The sequence below is a fragment of the Pygoscelis adeliae genome, unplaced genomic scaffold, assembly GCF_000699105.1.
Source record: "Pygoscelis adeliae isolate BGI_AS28 unplaced genomic scaffold, ASM69910v1 Scaffold167, whole genome shotgun sequence".
In the NCBI taxonomy this organism is placed as follows: domain Eukaryota; kingdom Metazoa; phylum Chordata; class Aves; order Sphenisciformes; family Spheniscidae; genus Pygoscelis; species Pygoscelis adeliae.
The window spans coordinates 2,002,253-2,020,338 of record NW_008825428.1 but is presented as its reverse complement, the minus strand read 5'-3'; the positions used below and the strand labels follow the sequence as shown (position 1 = coordinate 2,020,338).

Genomic DNA, 18,086 nt, shown 5'->3' with positions numbered 1-18,086 from the left:
TGCGCCACGCCCCCCACCCCACCCCCCCGACTGTATAGGTATCTCTCTATTTATGCTAAGTGGCATTTATCTGGTTGCAAATATTATGTCTTTGTCATTTTTTACGTTTCTTGTGCTTTCTGTTTTAATATTTACAGGGAATACAGCTTCAAATAAATTATGAAGGCCTTTCAAAAACAGAACAGGGAAAGGAGGACAGTCTTGTGTAGACCTAAAAAGAAGGGCTCAAACTAAGGCAAATCATGGTTTATTAAGTTTAGTTCTAATTTTTCTAGATACGCTTAGGGAGAGGAAGGGTCATGATCTGAGAGACTAATTCTTCCTTTTCTCACCCTGGTATTTATATACAAATAGTAAAGTTCTCAACATAAATCAGTGCTGTGTATCCACGCTGCTCATAAACAGCTACTAGAATTGATCATAATAAAGTAACTGTTACTTCTAGTTTTTCATATTTTGCTCAGTGCTAAAGAGGGAACGTTTACTGCATGTTAACTAGCGTAAGCCTTTGCAAACTGCATATAGTTGCATTTTGGTATGTGATTTGCAACTGTCTCCAAGTTTGTGAAGATAAGGCTATATCACTAGGGATTAATAGCTCTTCATGCACATTTAAAAAAAGTATGTTTGAGCATGTAATCATGTCAGAATTCCTGGTATTAATCTTTTTGTTTTGACGTTTTTAATTGAGATGTCATAGTAGTAAAAGAGAATATTTTCTTTTTTTTACCTTTCAGACTGGCTTGTCTTTTCTTATACAGCCTCAATATACTGCTAAAATAAGTATAATAGATAGACTTAATTTATCGTCTTCCTTTTGTGACTGAACTAATGGTTAACAGTTGCTGTCCATTGGTCTGTCCTGTTGTTTTGATTGCCATCCTCTCTGTGTGGCGAGCAGAACACAAGTTGTGATCTGCCTTAGTCAAAGTCTGCAGTGATCCCTTCTTGGCCAAATTACAGAACTGGTACTTCATCCTTTATTTTCCGTGTGTGTCGGTGCTATTGAATCTATTCCTCTCCTGGATTCTGGTCTTGTTCTAGTTGATTTTACTCCTTACAACTTGATCATACAGCATATGCTTCTTAGATCCTCTTCAGCCTCATACTGTATTCAGTATTCTGGGCCTCTGCCTTTCTCTTCTCCCCCTGTGACTTGCCATTGGGCTATTTATCTTGCAAACACAAGTTTGACTGTTACCTCTGCAGCCCAGGTAGCTGTTGATGTTTGGACAGAATGATGATGTGCCCTCATAATTTTATTTACTGCTATTTTTTCCTTCCCGCTCCTCCCCCCACAGTCTGGCAAGTAAGATCTTGACCTGTTCAGACTTATCCCAGGAGCCTCTGCAAAATTTACTTGTTTTGACTGAGGCACCTCTCTACTTTCTGTTGTCTTGCAAAATCCTAACAGCTTATTTTCAGACTTTCTGATGTTAAACACTAGAGATTTTTGTATGAGAAGTCAATCCATAAGGCACTTGAACCTACTTGTTCTACTTTGTGCCACCCCTCTGTAGGGCTTTGTGTGAAGAGTTTTTGTCTGCAAACTCTTACCCTGCGTGGTAACTTAAAGAAGAGTTTAGTAATACCTCAAGCTTCTTTTGCCAACCTTAAAATAAGCATTGTTAAAAGTAACTTATTCTGAAGTTCTTCAAATTCTTTGTATGTGGGAAAAACTTAGTGAAACTTATGAGCAACTTTGTTGCAGGTTGGAAAATGCTTTCTATGAGCATGCACAGACTTACTATTATACAGAAATACGAAGAGTTAAATCTCATAAGGAGTTCTTGAACAAAACCACTCATCAGGTAATGTTACCCTATTTTTTTAAATACTGTGCAAGTTATAGTGCATGTTAAAACATAAAAATAAGGGTTGTTTGTTGCTTAAATGTTTTTTATTCCCCGCTTCCAACTTGAGATGCCTTCTTCTAGTACGGAAAGTAAATCTGGTTTTATTTTCTGCAACTTAAAGTTTGATTTTGATTGGTTTTGTTCTTATGTTTATATTTGTCATCTTCACATCTTCCTTAGAGGAAGAGCCACAGCCCAAAAATGAAGTTCTCTGATGAAGAAGAAAAAAAAATTTCTACATGGGTTAACCTATTTGAATGTGGTATCTTAACAAGTTGTTGGAAGTCCTTCCGTTAGAAGCTCAGAACTTAAACTTGCCCTTGATTTGGCTTTTAGCTCTTGCTTTTCAAATTGTTATGTGCTCAGACACAACGTTCTGTTGCGATCGAGCTTCTCTCTCGTGCAAGCTGGGCTCCAAGTGGTGAGCTCTGAACAAACAATTGATACTGTTGGTGTAGAGATTTTGGAGTGTTACAAAGCCTCTCCCCTGTTCTAGGGCGAAAGGCTTGGAATAGATTAAATCTGTTGAAAGATCACTGCTGTGTCACGGTGGCAGAGAGAACTATTAGGAAACAGTTGCATAGTCAGTTTTTCAAGTCAACTGCTATATTATGTAAACCTCTGAAATTATCACCTGTATCTGCTTTGTAGGTAATAGGTATGTTCAGATGTTTGTGACTGATATACACTGGGTTGTGTTTTGCAGCTTTTATTTGTTAGACACCAGTTCAAAATAGCATTCTTCAGTGAGCTGAAACAGGATACGCAGAATGCTCTCAAGTAAGACTCTCGTAATCTTCCCCCACCCTCTCTATGACAAATAACTGCTAAGCCATAGACTATGATAAATATTTTCCTGAATGCAAAATTATTTAAACATGTATGCAAGGGGTGAGTTCTTCACTGGGAAGAACACTCTGATTGGAAGGCTATTTTCTGCTCTCGGCTATCCTGTTCTTAGATTTTATTATCATATATGATTTAATTCTAATAAAGTATTCCTGCTTAGAAATTACAGAACTGCCTATAATCTTGTGCATGAATTGAGGGCTCATGAAACAAACATGCTGGAAATCAAGACCATGGCAGGATTTATAAACTACAAGGTAACAAGTGTACTTCTAATCTTTGACAACCTTTACTTTAAAAAAAAAAAAGCGCTGATGCATCTTTAATGTGTAAAGGTTTAAAAGTTCTATTTTATATTGCTTTTAAGGAGATAGATTAGAAACAGCTATCAGTGGAATACCAATTACACTCAGACTTGCAAAGACTTCTGAATTCCACACAAGAGAGAGATCCTTAGCTGAAGTTTGGGAGTATCTTGAAGGATTGGAGTTCATTTGAGATGAGTCTAGTCTTTCAGACAACTGCTCTTTCACTCTCTGCAGGGGGAAGGAAAACAAGGGTTGCTTGTTCCTTGAATATTTTTGTCTTCTTGCAAAGCTTAAGCCAGTATAGTTCAGTTACTGCTTGTAAGGAGGAAGAAAGTAACTCTTTAAGAATCAGACCATACTTCTGTGGTCTTTTGGGGGCTTTTAGGTTAAAAAAAAAAAAAACAACTGTCCAGGATTGTTGTAAATGGTGGGACATGGACTCCATCAAATTCTATTTGCAGACTGCAGGCTTCAAAGATAATGATCTTCCTAGTGGCTCTGTAGTTCCATCCTGAATTTGGCTGTGAGTTATGCACTCTTCCACTGATGATTTGAGGGAGAAGGGGAGGAAAAATAACATTAGATGAAGTAGAGGACCACATGGTTTCAGGTGTAGTACGTTATAGTTTACATCTGTGTCTTTCCCTCTCTTTTCTATGCTATTTGAGCTCTTCAGAAATATGTAAAACTAGTTTGCTTGGGGGTTTTTTATGGGTGGCGTTTTTGGGTTTTTTTTAAAGCTAATCCTTAGCAGCCTAGCACAGTTATTTTTCCTCTTATTTTGATTTCTTCTAGATCTGTCGCCTCTGTTTTCAGCATAATACTCCACTGGATGCAATTGCTCAGTTCAGGAAACATATTGACTTGTGCAAGAAAAAAATAGGAAGTGCAGAACTGGCTTTTGAACATGCTGCCTGGATGTCTAAACAGTATGTTTTTGCTTAGTAATGTTTCTGTTTTAGTTCCTATATAACCCTATGAAGTTCACTATTTTACTTGTCTAGGCAAGATGCAAATTCTGAGCTCTTTATCTAAGAAAGATACACTAGATCATAAAAATTGTATGCTCTCATTCTGTTTTGCATGGATTATTGACCACTTTTCACTGGGAATGAACAGGATATGACACAAATGCAGCCATAGAACTTAGATGCAAAAGTTCAGAGAAATATCATCTGTCTTAAGAATAACCAGAACTTTAAATTGAAATGTACCTTTCAGTTCAAATTGCTGTTCTGTACGTAATCTTGGTTATGAATTTTTTTAATAGGTTTCAGGCTTTTGGTGACTTGTTTGATGAAGCGATTAAGCTGGGATTGACAGCAATTCAAACTCAGAATCCAGGTTTCTATTACCAGCAGGCAGCCTACTATGCACAGGAACGGAAACAACTAGCAAGTATGCTTTGTAACCATGATGTAAGTTGGGAGGGGAGAAAGTGCTTTGCAAGTAACCAGATAGTAAATTAGCTAATGTTTTAGTCTCAAATGGTAGTGGAATAATCTGTAATATGTGTAAATGAAATCCAAGGAAAGGATATGTGTTTTTTCTGATGCTTACCAACATTACAAGTACTTGTTATGTATTGGAAAGGTTTACTCTGGAACGAATGTGTTAGTGTTTATTTTATTACAGATAATTCTGACATGTTTTTAAAATACTTATTAAAAAAAATGCTTTCTACATCTCTGGATACTTGAAAACTTGCTGTTTATGTTTTTCCAGTATATTTCTCTATACATGCACTGTATCTGGTGACTTACAGGAAGCAGAGAAACAGGAGCATTAGTATTAGAGTGTGTGGTGGGGGTGGTTGTTTTGGGTTTTTTTGACACTTGCCTGGCAGAAAGGGTTGCATGGACAAATCGATCTCTGCAGTTGATTAAACATACACGCTAATTATATGTAGCTACCCTCTAGCTGACATGTCCTGATTATTTAAAAATGTCTTTATTCCTATTGGTGCTATTTATTTGTTTTTCTTGGATTATCTTGTTAGGAAGTAGTTTTAAAAAGGATTACCGAGTTATTCTTTAACAGTATTTGAGACGAATGAAGGTGAATGAAGTAGAATGTCAAACTGAATTAATGAGAAGTATTAAAATGTTTGGTTTCCTGAAGTACTATTTTTATACAGGTGGCTGGAAAGGTTTTATGTTTTAAAGCAAATTCCTTCTTTTATGTGCATGTGTATTGGAGCATCAGATCACTTTTAATGCTTTAAAATGAAACACGAACCCTTTTTTACGACTATATTTGCTGAATTTACAGTCCTCTGTGATATATCCCAATCCGGATCCCCTGGAAACGCAAACTGGAGTGCTTGACTTCTATGGGCAAAGACCGTGGCGGCAGGGTATATTAAGTACGTTTTTGTGTCTTGTATCTGTGGAGTTCAGACAAACTTCTTTAGTTGCTGATCCTGCCAGCTGACTTAATGGGCATAAGCATACAATCCCCTTTCTTCAGAGCCAGATGCAGGGCTGGGACCTCACTCTCTTGTTTGTTGGTGGTACAGCTTGAACAGGTGTCAACTGGAAGTGCTTGATCTCTATAACAAATAGAAAAAGGAACCTCAGGTTTATGCAGGATCAGGTCTTCAGCAAAGTCACGTAGGCCATAGCGAAGCTCTGCTGCTGCTTTGTTTCTATTGCTGCCTAAGCTACCTGTAATCAGTGTGCTGCAGAAATGCCTGACTGCGGTGAAATGCATTATTCCTGGGAAGAGAAGTTGGAGAACTGGATACAGCAAAAGTAACGATGTCCCTGAATGCGACTGTTATAAATTCATCCTGCCATCCATACTGTATCTCATCAACTGTAGACAGGAACTCGTGACTTTTTTTTCTGAAAAAGCTTTTTGGATTTTGAAATGGATTGAGAGGATGCAATGACTAGATTTTCAATCTAAGAAAGGAATTTGTGGTTTTCCTATTAAGGAGGATGTTTTCTCAGAAATTCAGACTTTGAATGTACAGCTCTGAGCTATGTGTGAATACACATGTAGTTCTGAGGTCTTCATTGTTGACTGTGGGTTTACTTCCCTTTCTCCCTCTCCATTTGGTCTCCTATTCTTTATTCTCTGCATATCCTTTGGGCTTTGCCACTTTATCACTGCCTACTTTTAAAGACTTTATTTCATTACTGTAAATACAGTACTGTCTAACCTCTTATCTTCAAGTGTTACTGTTTTAAAATTAGTTAGAATCTACTGCCAAGGTTAAATAGTTTAAGATGAAGAGAAACTTTACCTGTTAATATATTCAGCTTTTTTGGTCCCAGCAAGAGTTTATAGTCTTTTAAAGCCCTATACAGTTCTTTGTATGATGGCATTCTCTACTGCTAGAGAAACATAAACTTGAATCCTTACTTGAGATCAGATAGGAAAAGGGCTACAAATCTGTCTTAACATATGCACTTTAAATGTTAATAGATGCAGTCTAAAGACTAGGTCATCTTACTGTGATTTGCTATTATTGGGTAGCTTCAGATAACTTCTTTTAAACAAAAGGCAAGATATTTGTTCCAGAATTTCCCTTCTAGAACACGGAGGATGGATGAGTTCTTAAAGCGATATATCTGTCTCCTAGGCAAAAGAATGTTTAAGAGTTTGAGTGTGCTTGAGTTGGAGCTTGATTGCACATAGCTCACCACATAAATAGCTCGCTTTGGGTCTGGACAAAATTCCAATGTCATGGATTTTTCGTTGTCTTATGCAGGCTTTGATCTTTCTGATCCTGAGAAGGAGAAGATGGGGATTTTATCCCTACAACTGAAAGAGAAAAATGTCCTTCACTCGGTAAGTTTTATTCTACCAAAAAAAAAGTTTTCTAACTCTATCCTAATGTTTGCATATATAATGATATCAGTAATGGTTTTATCTGTTAGGAGCTAATAATCACTTTGTTGAGTAATGCTGTCGCGCAGTTCAAGAAATACAAATGTCCAAGAATGAAAAGTCATTTGAGTGAGTATAGATAATCGGATGCATTTTTTTTAATTAATTTTGCAAAGACTTTCAGTATTGATCTGATACTTTTTTTTTATCAGTGGTTCAAATGGGAGAAGAATATTACTACGCTAAAGATTATGCCAAAGCTTTGAAGTGAGTACCATCCATGATTGCTGCTTTCACATGCTGCTATTCTCACTAAGACCCCATGTCTTACTGCTATGGAATAATGTTGGAAGCTCATCTAAGATGCTCCTAGTACCTGGATTTGAAGGAAAAAAGTGCAAGCTTTGGAGCCTATGAACTCCACTTATATCAAAGAAAGCAAAACAGATATGATGAGTCAGTTATTACAGTAGAAAAACTTCCTTCTGTAAGCTGTTGTGGGGATTTGCCTTATAGCTCACTGATTGAATTCTGTCTGTGTCTCTCTCTCCCAGAAGTGATTTCTGAAACTTGCCTGCTACTGCAATGGGAATATAGTTACAGTTAATTACAGACTTTGTAGTTACAAAATTCAAAAAATATGGAAATGTAGCTTAATTTGATTTTTGTTTATATACCAGGGAATTAGCAAAAGGAATTATTTTTATTGGTGTAGTTTTCTGCTACTAATGACTATAGAGCTACAAAAGCTTAGTGCTGAGGTAGAGCTACCATCTTTTCTGAAGGATGTGTCTTATGCTTAGTTTCTTAACTTTGTATTTTTAAGGGGAAACAGAGTCAAGGTCATGTTAATAAGAGTCCCACAATATTTTCATTAATTAGGTTTCAAAGATCATGTGTTGTAAAGGGGGTATGTTTGAGGTAGGAGAGATGTGTTTACTGTTGTTACTAGCTTACTGGAAGCTACATGGAGGAGAAGATAGGCTGGGATAAGCAGATCAATTTGTATCAAGCCTAATTTTTATATGAACAAGCATTTCTTATTTATGTTTAGGTAGATTTTTCTGAAGTAGGCAGAAACTAGTCTTGAACAGTTGAACAGAGTTTAAAAAAAATTAACTTCTCTGCTTTGCTAGCAATAGCAAACATTGCTCAGTATTCAAACCATATTAAGGTGTGCAGTTTTGCCTAGTAAAGATTTGATGCATGTGTTCTTTGTAGCTCTTTGAAACCCTTCAAAGGGAGCAGGGGGATAGAAGGTAGGAGGGAAAAGAAACATCTCAGCTTAAGGAACATTAAAATTCTTCAATTTGAAAGGGGACTTTGTTGTGGGGTTTTGGGTTGTTTTTCTTAAAACTTACCGCATACTCAATAGTAAAGCATATTTTTAATGCAACGCTGGACTAAGACTCTTCTGTCCAGTTGCTGTTTTGCTAGTTCTTTATGTGAAGACAGGTAAGTTTTCCTGTTGTTCTCTTGTGAAAATTGTTCTAGCCTGAAATAGACAATTCATCAAATAAATGTGTTTCTTTACAATAATTTCATGCTGTTTTCAATAAATCATTGCCGTATGTAAACAGTAGACTTTAGCATTTGTATTAGTGAAGGTGAATTTTGTGTTAATGATACCAAATAAATGTGAGCTTCTAAAAAAATATTGGTGTGTATAACTTGTTTTTCTCTCAATTTTACTGTGTTGCAGGCTTTTGGATTATGTTATGTGTGAATATCGCAGTGAAGGATGGTGGACTCTTCTCACTTCCATATTGACGACAGCTCTCAAATGTTCATATCTGATGGCCCAGCTAAAAGATTATATAACGTACTCTTTAGAGCTACTGGGTAGAGGTATTCTTTTAAGAAATATACTCAGCCTATACAGAAAAATTAAAGTACATGTATTTGCACGTCTGACAAATCATTGTCAGACAGTGCTTACAGTACTTCAAATGATTTGACTACAAAATAACCGTATACCTGTGCTGAATTTTTACTACCTTCTCTCATATGCTGGAATCTGAATTTTCTTGCTCTTCTATTATAAAATTCATTGCGTTCAAATAGACTGTGTCAGGTTACCTGAGGCACAGAGCTTCGTTTGAGACTGTTCAAATAATGTAACAGGAACTTCCTGAGCTTTGGAATGGGGGAAGAATGTAATATAGCTAAAGGGGAAAAACATTTTTCCTAGTAAGTAACAAAGCTGGCACCATTTTTCTGGACTTTGAAATCCCAAATACGCTTCTCGGGGTTTTTTACGAGAACTCTGCTGATGGACTATGCAGGCGGTATGTTTAGACTGTGACATAGGGTGGCTGCACAGTGATAATGCAAGCACTCTGCTTCATATAATGTCTGTTACTTGACATTGCAGAAATAATCCTTTTGTGCCCCAAATTGCTAACTAATACCACCATCAGGGTAGTGTGATAAAAATGGGTTTGCATCTTCTGTTAGCTAGCCAGGCTACTCTGCTTTGTATTAAAGAATAGCCAATGAGACAAACCCACCTTTCTTCATCAATTAGTCCTTTTTTCTTCCTGTCACCTTCTCTAGTTGTTGTTCCTAATACTATCCAAGCTTGCCTTTTGCATGTCCCAGACTTTTCTGGTTTCTACTGTTTCTTCTGTTTTTAAATGTAAATAACAACAACGTATAGGCATTATTCTCTTGGGGGTTTCCTCCAATAAATTATGAAATGCTTGTCTAACTGAAAAATATTTTACTTGGTTCCAGTGGAAGAGGAAACACTTAAAATGGGGGAAGTTCTGAAAGCTGAATGAATCCTTTGTTGCTGGTAGATGGATGTTAGAATTTTTTCCCCCAGCGTGTGTTTTTTGAAAGATGCAATCTAAAGGAAAGATAGTAAGAAGACACGCTTCTGTCTTGTAATCTTTGTTTTTGTTCTGTTTGCTAGCATCTACTCTTAAAGAAGAACAGAAATCTCGAATAGAAAAAAATCTGATAAAAGTTCTAATGGTAAGTAGCAAAACTCCTATTACCCTTTTAAATAATCTTAAGAGCGGTCAGTGTTTGGTAACCTTTTATTGTTATTTGTGATCTTCTATCTGGATACAGAATGAAAGCCCCGATCCTGAACCTGATTGTGACGCTGCTGCTGTGAAAGCATCACAAAAATTGTGGGCTGACCGTGTTTCCTTGGCAGGCAGTAATGTTTTTACAATAGAAGTCCAAGATTTTATACCATTTGGTAAGTAAGAAAGCAAATTTACACCAGATTATAAATTTTGATGTAGTTATCTCTTGAAAATAACTAATTAGAAAAAATATAAAGCATACATTAAAGCCAACAACACTGAAACTCTTGTTTCAGTGCTGCTCTGTTCTTCATCTAACTCAGTAAGATAAGAAATCATGAGAGAAGCCAGTCATCTCTTATCCCCACTACAGATTACTAAAGAAGAATCCTTTGAGCATTGTGTCTGAGGGGAAAAAAAAAACCTCTGAACTTCCAGCTGAGGCTACCTACGCCTTTAAACATGGTAGAAGTAGTAAACCCTTGCTTTTTGAAAGACTACTGCCACTCTAGTGTGCTTTGAAGTAGGATTCTGAAGAAGGAGGGCAGAATGTGTGCACAGTAATACTCCCCATAGAAAGGGGGCATGAGTGAGCATTACCTACAAAAGAAGCGCATCTAAGTGTACAGGTTTTTTTTTTCTGCTGGACTCCGCCTCTCCTCTTCTTTGCAAAGGTTTTGGTCAAGTGCTGAAAAAAGTGGCTTTCTGTGATAGTGTTAGTAGCCAAATTTGTCCCACTTGCATACAAACCAAAGTTTTAAGAGTATACACAGAACAATCCTTACCACAATTATTTCAAGAGTGTGCTTCTGGAATTTAACGTTGTAGTTTGATGTGTTTAACACCTACTTCTTGGTGGTTGGTGGGGTGTTTGGGGTTTTTTGGTTTTATTATTTTTTCTTTTTTTTTAATTCCAGTGCAGTGCAAAGCAAAATTTCTTGCTCCTAGTTTTCATGTTGATGTTCCTGTGCAGTTTGATGTATACTTGAGAGCTGATTGTCCTCATCCTATCAGGTTTTCTAAGCTCTGCATCAGTTTCAATAATCAGGTAACTATGTTCTATCTATCTCTGACCTAGTGATACAAGCTTATTATAAGAATGGAATAATATCTAGTAGTGTTTTTAAACATTAAAAAATTCAAAAGTTCTTTTCAAAAAATCATGTTAATACTTAAGTTGGAAAGGTGTCTTTTCTTTTTGCGTTATCTATCACTTTTGACAAGTATATCGATACTGTGATAAAACTCCCAAATGCAGTTTGATTAGTTTGTCTGTCATAGTTTGTCTGTCATATCTTTGTTTCTCTGTGAAGCTCTGTAAAGTTTCAGAAGGATCATTTTAATGTCTTATGTCTCTTGATGTTCTTGCATATAGTTTTATTAATTAATGTAATGGATATCTTGTGTCAAAGAATTGCGTTGTAATTGCTTGCTAAGTCTAACTTCTATAGTGTGAAAAGTAGCAAGAACCCATATAGTTTGATTCAGTAACACGGAGCCTTAACATTTGCTGTATTACCGTTACTCTCTAAAGATGTCTTAAGTCTGGATTTATCAGCTTTTTTCCCCACTCTTCCATTGTAGGATTACAACCAATACTGTGTGGTAGAAGAAGCCTATCAAAAAAATGATATTTTAGAACAGTCATCGCAAGGAACAATGTGCTTAGTCCCTGGCAAAACGAGAAAGTTCACTTTCAAATTTGTTGCAAAAACTGAAGATGTAGGAAAGAAGATTGAGGTTTGTCAAGTTGTTTTACACCTTTCTTACTGATGCTTACAAAGAACTTAAAACTACAAAGCTGCCTCTAATCTGGCACCAGTTACGAATGTCACTGTGTTCGAAACGTTTGAATTCTTGAAACTACATACCGAAAACGAGAGTAAGATTTTATTGACAATACCAAAGCAAAAAATTATCACAAAAACTTTATTGCTTTGTTTGTTTGTTTTACATATGTGCAACACACTAAAAAAAAAAAGGGGGGGGGTAGTATAGCACTATGGGAGGGTAGGAAACTACAAAATACTACACTGCACACACATGAGCACAGATTCTTTTCCCACCACTGTTTCATTAAATGAAATCCTGGAGTGGTGAGGTGTCTTCAGTCTGCAAAGCTGCCAGAAGCTTTTTTGTGATATACAGGCACAATAAAGATGTGTATGTTGGAAAACTGTATTGTTACAGTAGGTGATCTGAAGACAAAGTTATCAGCATGTGTTCAAATTTGTGTCTATCAGATCACCTCTGTGGATTTGATCCTGGGAAGTGAGTCTGGCCGATGTGTGATTCTGAACTGGCGTGGAGGAGGTGGAGATGCTGCCTCATCCCAAGAAGCATTGCAGGCAGCACGTTCCTTCAGGCGAAGACCTAAGCTTCCAGATAATGAAGTGCACTGGGACAGTTTGACTCTTCAGGCAAGCACTATGTGAGTAAAAGCTTGAAAATACATATGATACATCATTGTGAGTCTCCTGCAAAGTCATGGTCACTCTGCCTAGAAGAAGAAGAAAGACTTGTTGGGACTTCTTTAATATGAGTTTTTTAATATGTCTTTGCTTAATTGGGGGTAAGACAGGTACTATCTTAATTCTTTAGGACTTTAGAGGCTCCAGATAGCTAGAAGTACAGAAAAAGCTTGCACTGATCTCTGAGCCTACCAAGTATGCTTTAGTTCTCCCCTTCACCTAACTTTGCTAGACAGATTTTTCCCAGATTTTTGTGCAAACTAGGAGGTGTTATTGTTCTCTTACAAGAGCCATCACATGAACAAAGAATCCCTAAGAAACTGTATTGGAAAATAATTATTAATGAATAGGCTAACACTAACTTAGATGTATTCAAAAGAACTAAATCTGATTGCTGTTGGTGTGGGTGCTTTTTTCTTTCCTGGCAGAACAGCTGAACTGTCAATGCTTATTACTGGGGTTCCAATCTGATTATATAGAGTTGTTCCCATCATGTTGCTTTTTGGGAATTTCGCATCTCCTAGTGGAATAGGCCACCAGTTGTCAGAACTCCCTTAAACAATAGGCTGTTTTAATCTCCTTTAAACTAGGCTTAAAAACTTGTTATTTAAGAAACGCACAGTAACTGTGTCTTTTCTCTTAAAGGATTATTTCTAGAGTGCCAAACATTTCTGTTCAGCTCCGTCATGAACCTCCTGCCCTGACTAATGAAATGTATTGTTTGATTGTGACAGTCCAGTCACATGAGGAGACAGTGGCCAAAGATGTTAAGCTTACAGCAGGTTTAAAGCCAGGTATTTGGGGTTATTTTCTTTGAATCCAGCAGTCTCCTAATTGACTCCTTGTTCTTGATGCAATGCAGAGAAATATAGTAAATGGCTCTCCTGCAGTAATTAAGAGCCAAACCAGAGTGAAGGTTGGGAATGATGAGATACTACTGGTAAGAACAAGAGCTAACAAACTCATTCAGTTATGGTTATCTTAACCGCTGCTTGTCAGTAGTGTTTACGTGGGTGTTTTCAAAAGATAAGTCTTTACAAGTTTGAAAGAAAATATGGAGACTTTTGTATTCCTTCCTAACCTTTTATTTAATTTGCTCATAACTTAATTTTTCTTTTCCGAAGAGATAGATCTTTTTCTTGCTAAGATGAAAGCATTAGACATTAGACTAGACATTTATCTAGTGCTAGATAAATGTTTTCTAAGTATAGTCTTTGTGGGTTTTCTCCCCACGCCCGCTTTTTTTTCCTGCCCTGGACAATGTGGTTTGGTTTTTAAACCACTTGAAATTTGGGGAGCAGTGGAGAACTGAGATGGTATTGCTTCAGATGAAAAGGAAAAATATTGTATGTCTAAGTCCTAGTTAGCTGTATATAGTTGCTGACAGTTTTCAATATGTGAAGTCCAAATGTTATACTTGGTACGCCTATTTATAGCAATTATCCTAAAAGGTAAAAACATTTTTAGGCCACTAGCATATAGGATGTAATATGTGCTGTGTACTCTGAAATAGAACCACATTCCCTAAACAGTTGTACGGTTCATTAGTCAGTGGAGCGTTCTTTAAACTTATTTAATTGGATGTTTGGGCTTGGCTTCTAAAGCAGTGTTTAATAGTTGGTCTTGATTTTTACTTTTTTTCACCGCTTGATCTTGACTCTTAACACGTGATATGCAATGTGGGCTTGCTGATTACATTAAAAGAACAATTGAAATTTGACATTTCATTTATAGGGAAGGTGATATATTTTCCACAGTTGCAACTCTTTGGCAAGATGTGGCTTGTTTTGCTTTGAAAATTATCCGACATGATTGCAGTAATGCCATTGTTCTAGTCAACGTCTGACTGAAAAATGGTTTCATTTAACATCTATACACTTGTTTTTACGTATTTTCAACACAGATTTGGAAGAACAATTTTAAAAAGATGTAAAATCATTAAGCCATGCTCTTGAAAACAGAAGGATCACAGAACAGCGAAACTTCCTTTTTACTTCATATAGAGTACCAAGAAAAACTTGGATCACATAATCATGTTGTTGTGTTCTGTATATGGTAGGGAACATCTAGATATGATTTCTGATTTTTGAGAATTTTTTTCTGGCCTAAATAGATGAAACAAAAACATTGCAGGATGTGAACCTTCCAACTTAGAAAACTTAAGGTGTTGTCAAATCTACCCTCTGCTGGTACTTCTGAAAGATTTCCTCAACCAAATGAACAACGTTGATTCCTCATGCATTGCTTTGAGATGAATATCTTACTATTTTTAGTTATTGCTTTCATGCTTCAGTGGTATAAGCCTGTGTTGGGTATGAAGACTGTTTTTAATCCTAGGGCAAGATGCCAACCTGACTCAGAAAACTCAGGTGACTCTTCATGGAACAGATGCATGTGATGACTCCTTTCCTGCACTGCTTCCTGATATCCCTGTAGGAGACTTGCAACCAGGGGAAAAGGTGAAGGCTTAAAACTTTCTTTCTATATCACACTTAAGAAAATGGGGATCAACTAATAAAAGATTCTCATAGAAGGACTTATGTTTACTTTCAGATATCTGAGTTGATAAATGAAATACTTATGGCATATTTTACCTATTGTTTACTTGTAGTTTAGTATTTCTTTAGCTATATCCCTTTTTGGACTGAATTTGGGAAAAAGGTATATTCTGGGACTGATGATACAGCTGGGAGATAAGAAATAAAATAAGGAGGCTAATTTCAACTGTTAAGTAAATGCACTGCCTAATGGACAGTAGATAATAATAGTCAGCAAGTGTGATTCAACATGGTAGAGGATCAAATATGCAGATGTTGCACCAAACCAAAATTGCGACTAGTAAAGTAGAAGTCGGGTATATCATATATTACACAGTAATGGTTCTTTTCTTGTACTGTTAAGTAATAGACGAGCATCAGTAGCGAAGCGACTGGAGCTGTGCTACTCTGATTAAAATCATTCACTGCATGATTGAGATCATGCATTGTAGGAGATTCTTTATGGTCAAAATGATACCCATTCTACTATTGCCCTCTTGGACCAAGTAAGATGATTAACAAGTTTTGGACAGCTCTAGGCCTAATGAATGTAATTTAGGTATAGCTTGGCTCATACTGCCTCCTTTATTTTACAGCTGGAAAAACCGATATATATTCGTTGTGGAACAGTCGGTGCAAGAATGTTTCTGGTTTACGTTTCTTACTTAATCAACACTACTGTTGAGGGGAAAGAAATCCTCTGCAAGTGTCACCGGGTAGGATGTAAAGATGCACCAGTTGCTGGAGATACATTCTTGAAACACAAGAAATATTCTCAATCCAAAGGCTGTAATTCCAACTCTCTTAGAAGCCTTTCTAGTAGATTAAAAAGAATGCTAAATCAGCAATATGGTAGCCCAATTTACTTTGGCTTCATAAGTATAATCAGAAGAAAAGTTTTCTATATTTATTCTTCAATATCTTAAAGATACATTCTGCCCTGGGGAGGACTTAGTTAAAACGATGATTAAAAGTAACTTTACATTAGTAACCTTTGACATCAGTAGCCAGGTCTGAAACTGAATATAACTTTTTTACCCTATTTTTCCCACCCCTTTCATTACCTATACAGGATGAAACTGTAACCATAGAAACAGTATTTCCTTTTGACGTTGCTGTCAAATTTGTCTCCACAAAGGTATGTTTTTGAAAAGTTGTTGAAAGTGGTGCGATTCCAAAATATCAATAGTCACACCCTGTTTAGTTAGAAATAGCCAGATCTTGTGTCTGTCTTGACAGTTGGAGCACTTGGACAGAGTATTTGCAGATATACCATTTTTACTGATGACAGACATCCTGAGTGCCTCTCCTTGGCCTCTCACTATTGTAACCAGCCAGCTACAGCTGTCAGCTTCCATGACCCCAGTAGATCAACTGGAATCTTACGTGGAGAATGGTAAGTTTTCTTAGACTATGAGCTCTATCAGTAGGATACTTCTTGCATAAGTTGGGAGTAAGAAAGCAGGACACCTTAAACAGCATTTGCTTATCAAACTCTAAATAGAAGAAAGCTGCTTAATACTATAGCTGCTTGCCAGAACACGACTTAGACAGCATATGCTTCAAAGAGTAGTTTTACTTCAGTAGATCAAGTAAATAGACTTGAATAATGGATGGTAACCAAAATTCTAAATATAACAGACATAAGGGAGAGCACCTGAAAGTACTTCTGATATGCAACTTCTTAGATATCCATATGAAGATACCCAATATTTCCAGTGTTTATGGGCTACGTATACTTTCTGAAATGCAAATACTTTACCATGTGATAGAGGCAGCATCCAAAGGCTAAAGTGATCCATGTCCATGATTACAGTCATGAAACTGAAAAACGCGAAGCTAGACAGGGTAGGCTGTAAAAAACAGTTAGAAGTAAGCATTTTTTTTATACTAACACAGTTTAACTTAATGCTTAAATGTAAAAAGAAAAATCTTACAGATCTCAACCTTTAGAGTGCAGTATGTTAGCTTTAAAGTCGAATAAGTGGAGTACTTAGCAGTATAGCTGACCCAAAATATTCCAACAAAACATTGTCTTTGTGTTTGAGTCAGAGATGTGAAAATGTATGTATTCTATCAAAACTTCAAATTAAATGAGGCAATCTGGATGGCTGCCTGATGGTGGGGCAGCTGTCGACCCATGTCATCAAGGGCTTGCAAGACTCTAGTTCCTCTGTAGATTCAAGGGTTACCTGGCAAACAGCAATTATTTCCCAGGTCCTTTTAGTCTTCAAACTATGAGATTTCATCTTCAGCTCTGGCACATTGTGCTTCATGACTTCTGGTTGATGCTCCTAAAGAGCTAACTGCCAGGAGGTATGAACCCCCTCAGATACCAGCTCTTCAACTGTCCACCTTTTGATTTTTTTTTTTTTTTTTTCCCCTCCCCTTGTAAGACTTAAAGATTAATGACTGATTTTGAATGACTGAAACATCTGTTTTATTAGCACCTTTTTTTAATCACTCTCTAAGTGAAAAAGTAGGTGTTTTGTTGGGTTTTTTTTATTTCATTCAAGTGCAGGAAAAAAAATAGAAGGGAAAAAGAGTGAAAACTCAAAGCCAGTAGATTTTTTTTTTTCTTGTGTCCCTTCTCTTCCCTACCTCTCATCCATTTGGGTGGGAGAGGAGAAATGTCTGTGTTCATCTTCATTTTAAAACATGAGAGACATCTTATGCTGAAGTCTTGGAATTTGCTGTGGGAGAAGTGTAGAATTTGAATTGGTGTTTTTTTGCTTTTTTTTGTGTGTATGAACTCTAAATTTGCAATGACTTGTTCTGCATGTACATGAAAGACCTCATAATGCCGTTCAGAAGGTAAACTGTCATATATTTATATATGTCACCCTTTCATGTATTGGGATACTTCACAATCTTTATTGAGTTTATATATTATGTAGGTATACTTTGCAAAGCACTTCAAAGGCCTTTCTGGCTGAACACTTGTGTTTGTCACATTGGATTTTTAGACTTGGTGGCTTCTGCAGTAATGATTACACTCTGATTTTAAACAAAATCTTGCTGATAGTTGTTTTACAGACAGGTGAGAGTGCCAGTGAGTGCTTTTGCCTTCGATGTCCTCCAGTTACTAATGCTAGTGGAGTGGCAACTGGATGTTATATCATTTCCTGGAAGAGGTAAGTATCTCTTAGCCTGGGGAGAGGAAATAAGTTGGTTTGTTTTTAGGGGTGAT

The 18,086-nt window shown here is 36.7% G+C and overlaps 1 protein-coding gene across 1 annotated transcript in view; it reads left to right on the top strand.

Annotated features, from left to right (window-relative positions):
• TRAPPC11 (trafficking protein particle complex 11) overlaps positions 1-18,086 on the top strand; it is a 26,031-nt gene that overhangs the window by 3,180 nt on the left and 4,765 nt on the right. Inside the window, exons 5-25 of the mRNA XM_009330723.1 lie at positions 1,712-1,811; positions 2,563-2,636; positions 2,866-2,962; positions 3,809-3,942; positions 4,284-4,431; positions 5,285-5,378; positions 6,732-6,811; positions 6,901-6,979; positions 7,063-7,117; positions 8,553-8,698; positions 9,768-9,829; positions 9,929-10,061; positions 10,806-10,936; positions 11,473-11,628; positions 12,132-12,319; positions 13,005-13,153; positions 14,697-14,818; positions 15,493-15,612; positions 15,969-16,034; positions 16,136-16,292; positions 17,922-18,030. Coding sequence (XP_009328998.1) covers positions 1,712-1,811; positions 2,563-2,636; positions 2,866-2,962; positions 3,809-3,942; positions 4,284-4,431; positions 5,285-5,378; positions 6,732-6,811; positions 6,901-6,979; positions 7,063-7,117; positions 8,553-8,698; positions 9,768-9,829; positions 9,929-10,061; positions 10,806-10,936; positions 11,473-11,628; positions 12,132-12,319; positions 13,005-13,153; positions 14,697-14,818; positions 15,493-15,612; positions 15,969-16,034; positions 16,136-16,292; positions 17,922-18,030 — 2,400 coding nt within the window. The remainder of the gene's footprint in view (positions 1-1,711; positions 1,812-2,562; positions 2,637-2,865; positions 2,963-3,808; positions 3,943-4,283; positions 4,432-5,284; positions 5,379-6,731; positions 6,812-6,900; positions 6,980-7,062; positions 7,118-8,552; positions 8,699-9,767; positions 9,830-9,928; positions 10,062-10,805; positions 10,937-11,472; positions 11,629-12,131; positions 12,320-13,004; positions 13,154-14,696; positions 14,819-15,492; positions 15,613-15,968; positions 16,035-16,135; positions 16,293-17,921; positions 18,031-18,086) is intronic.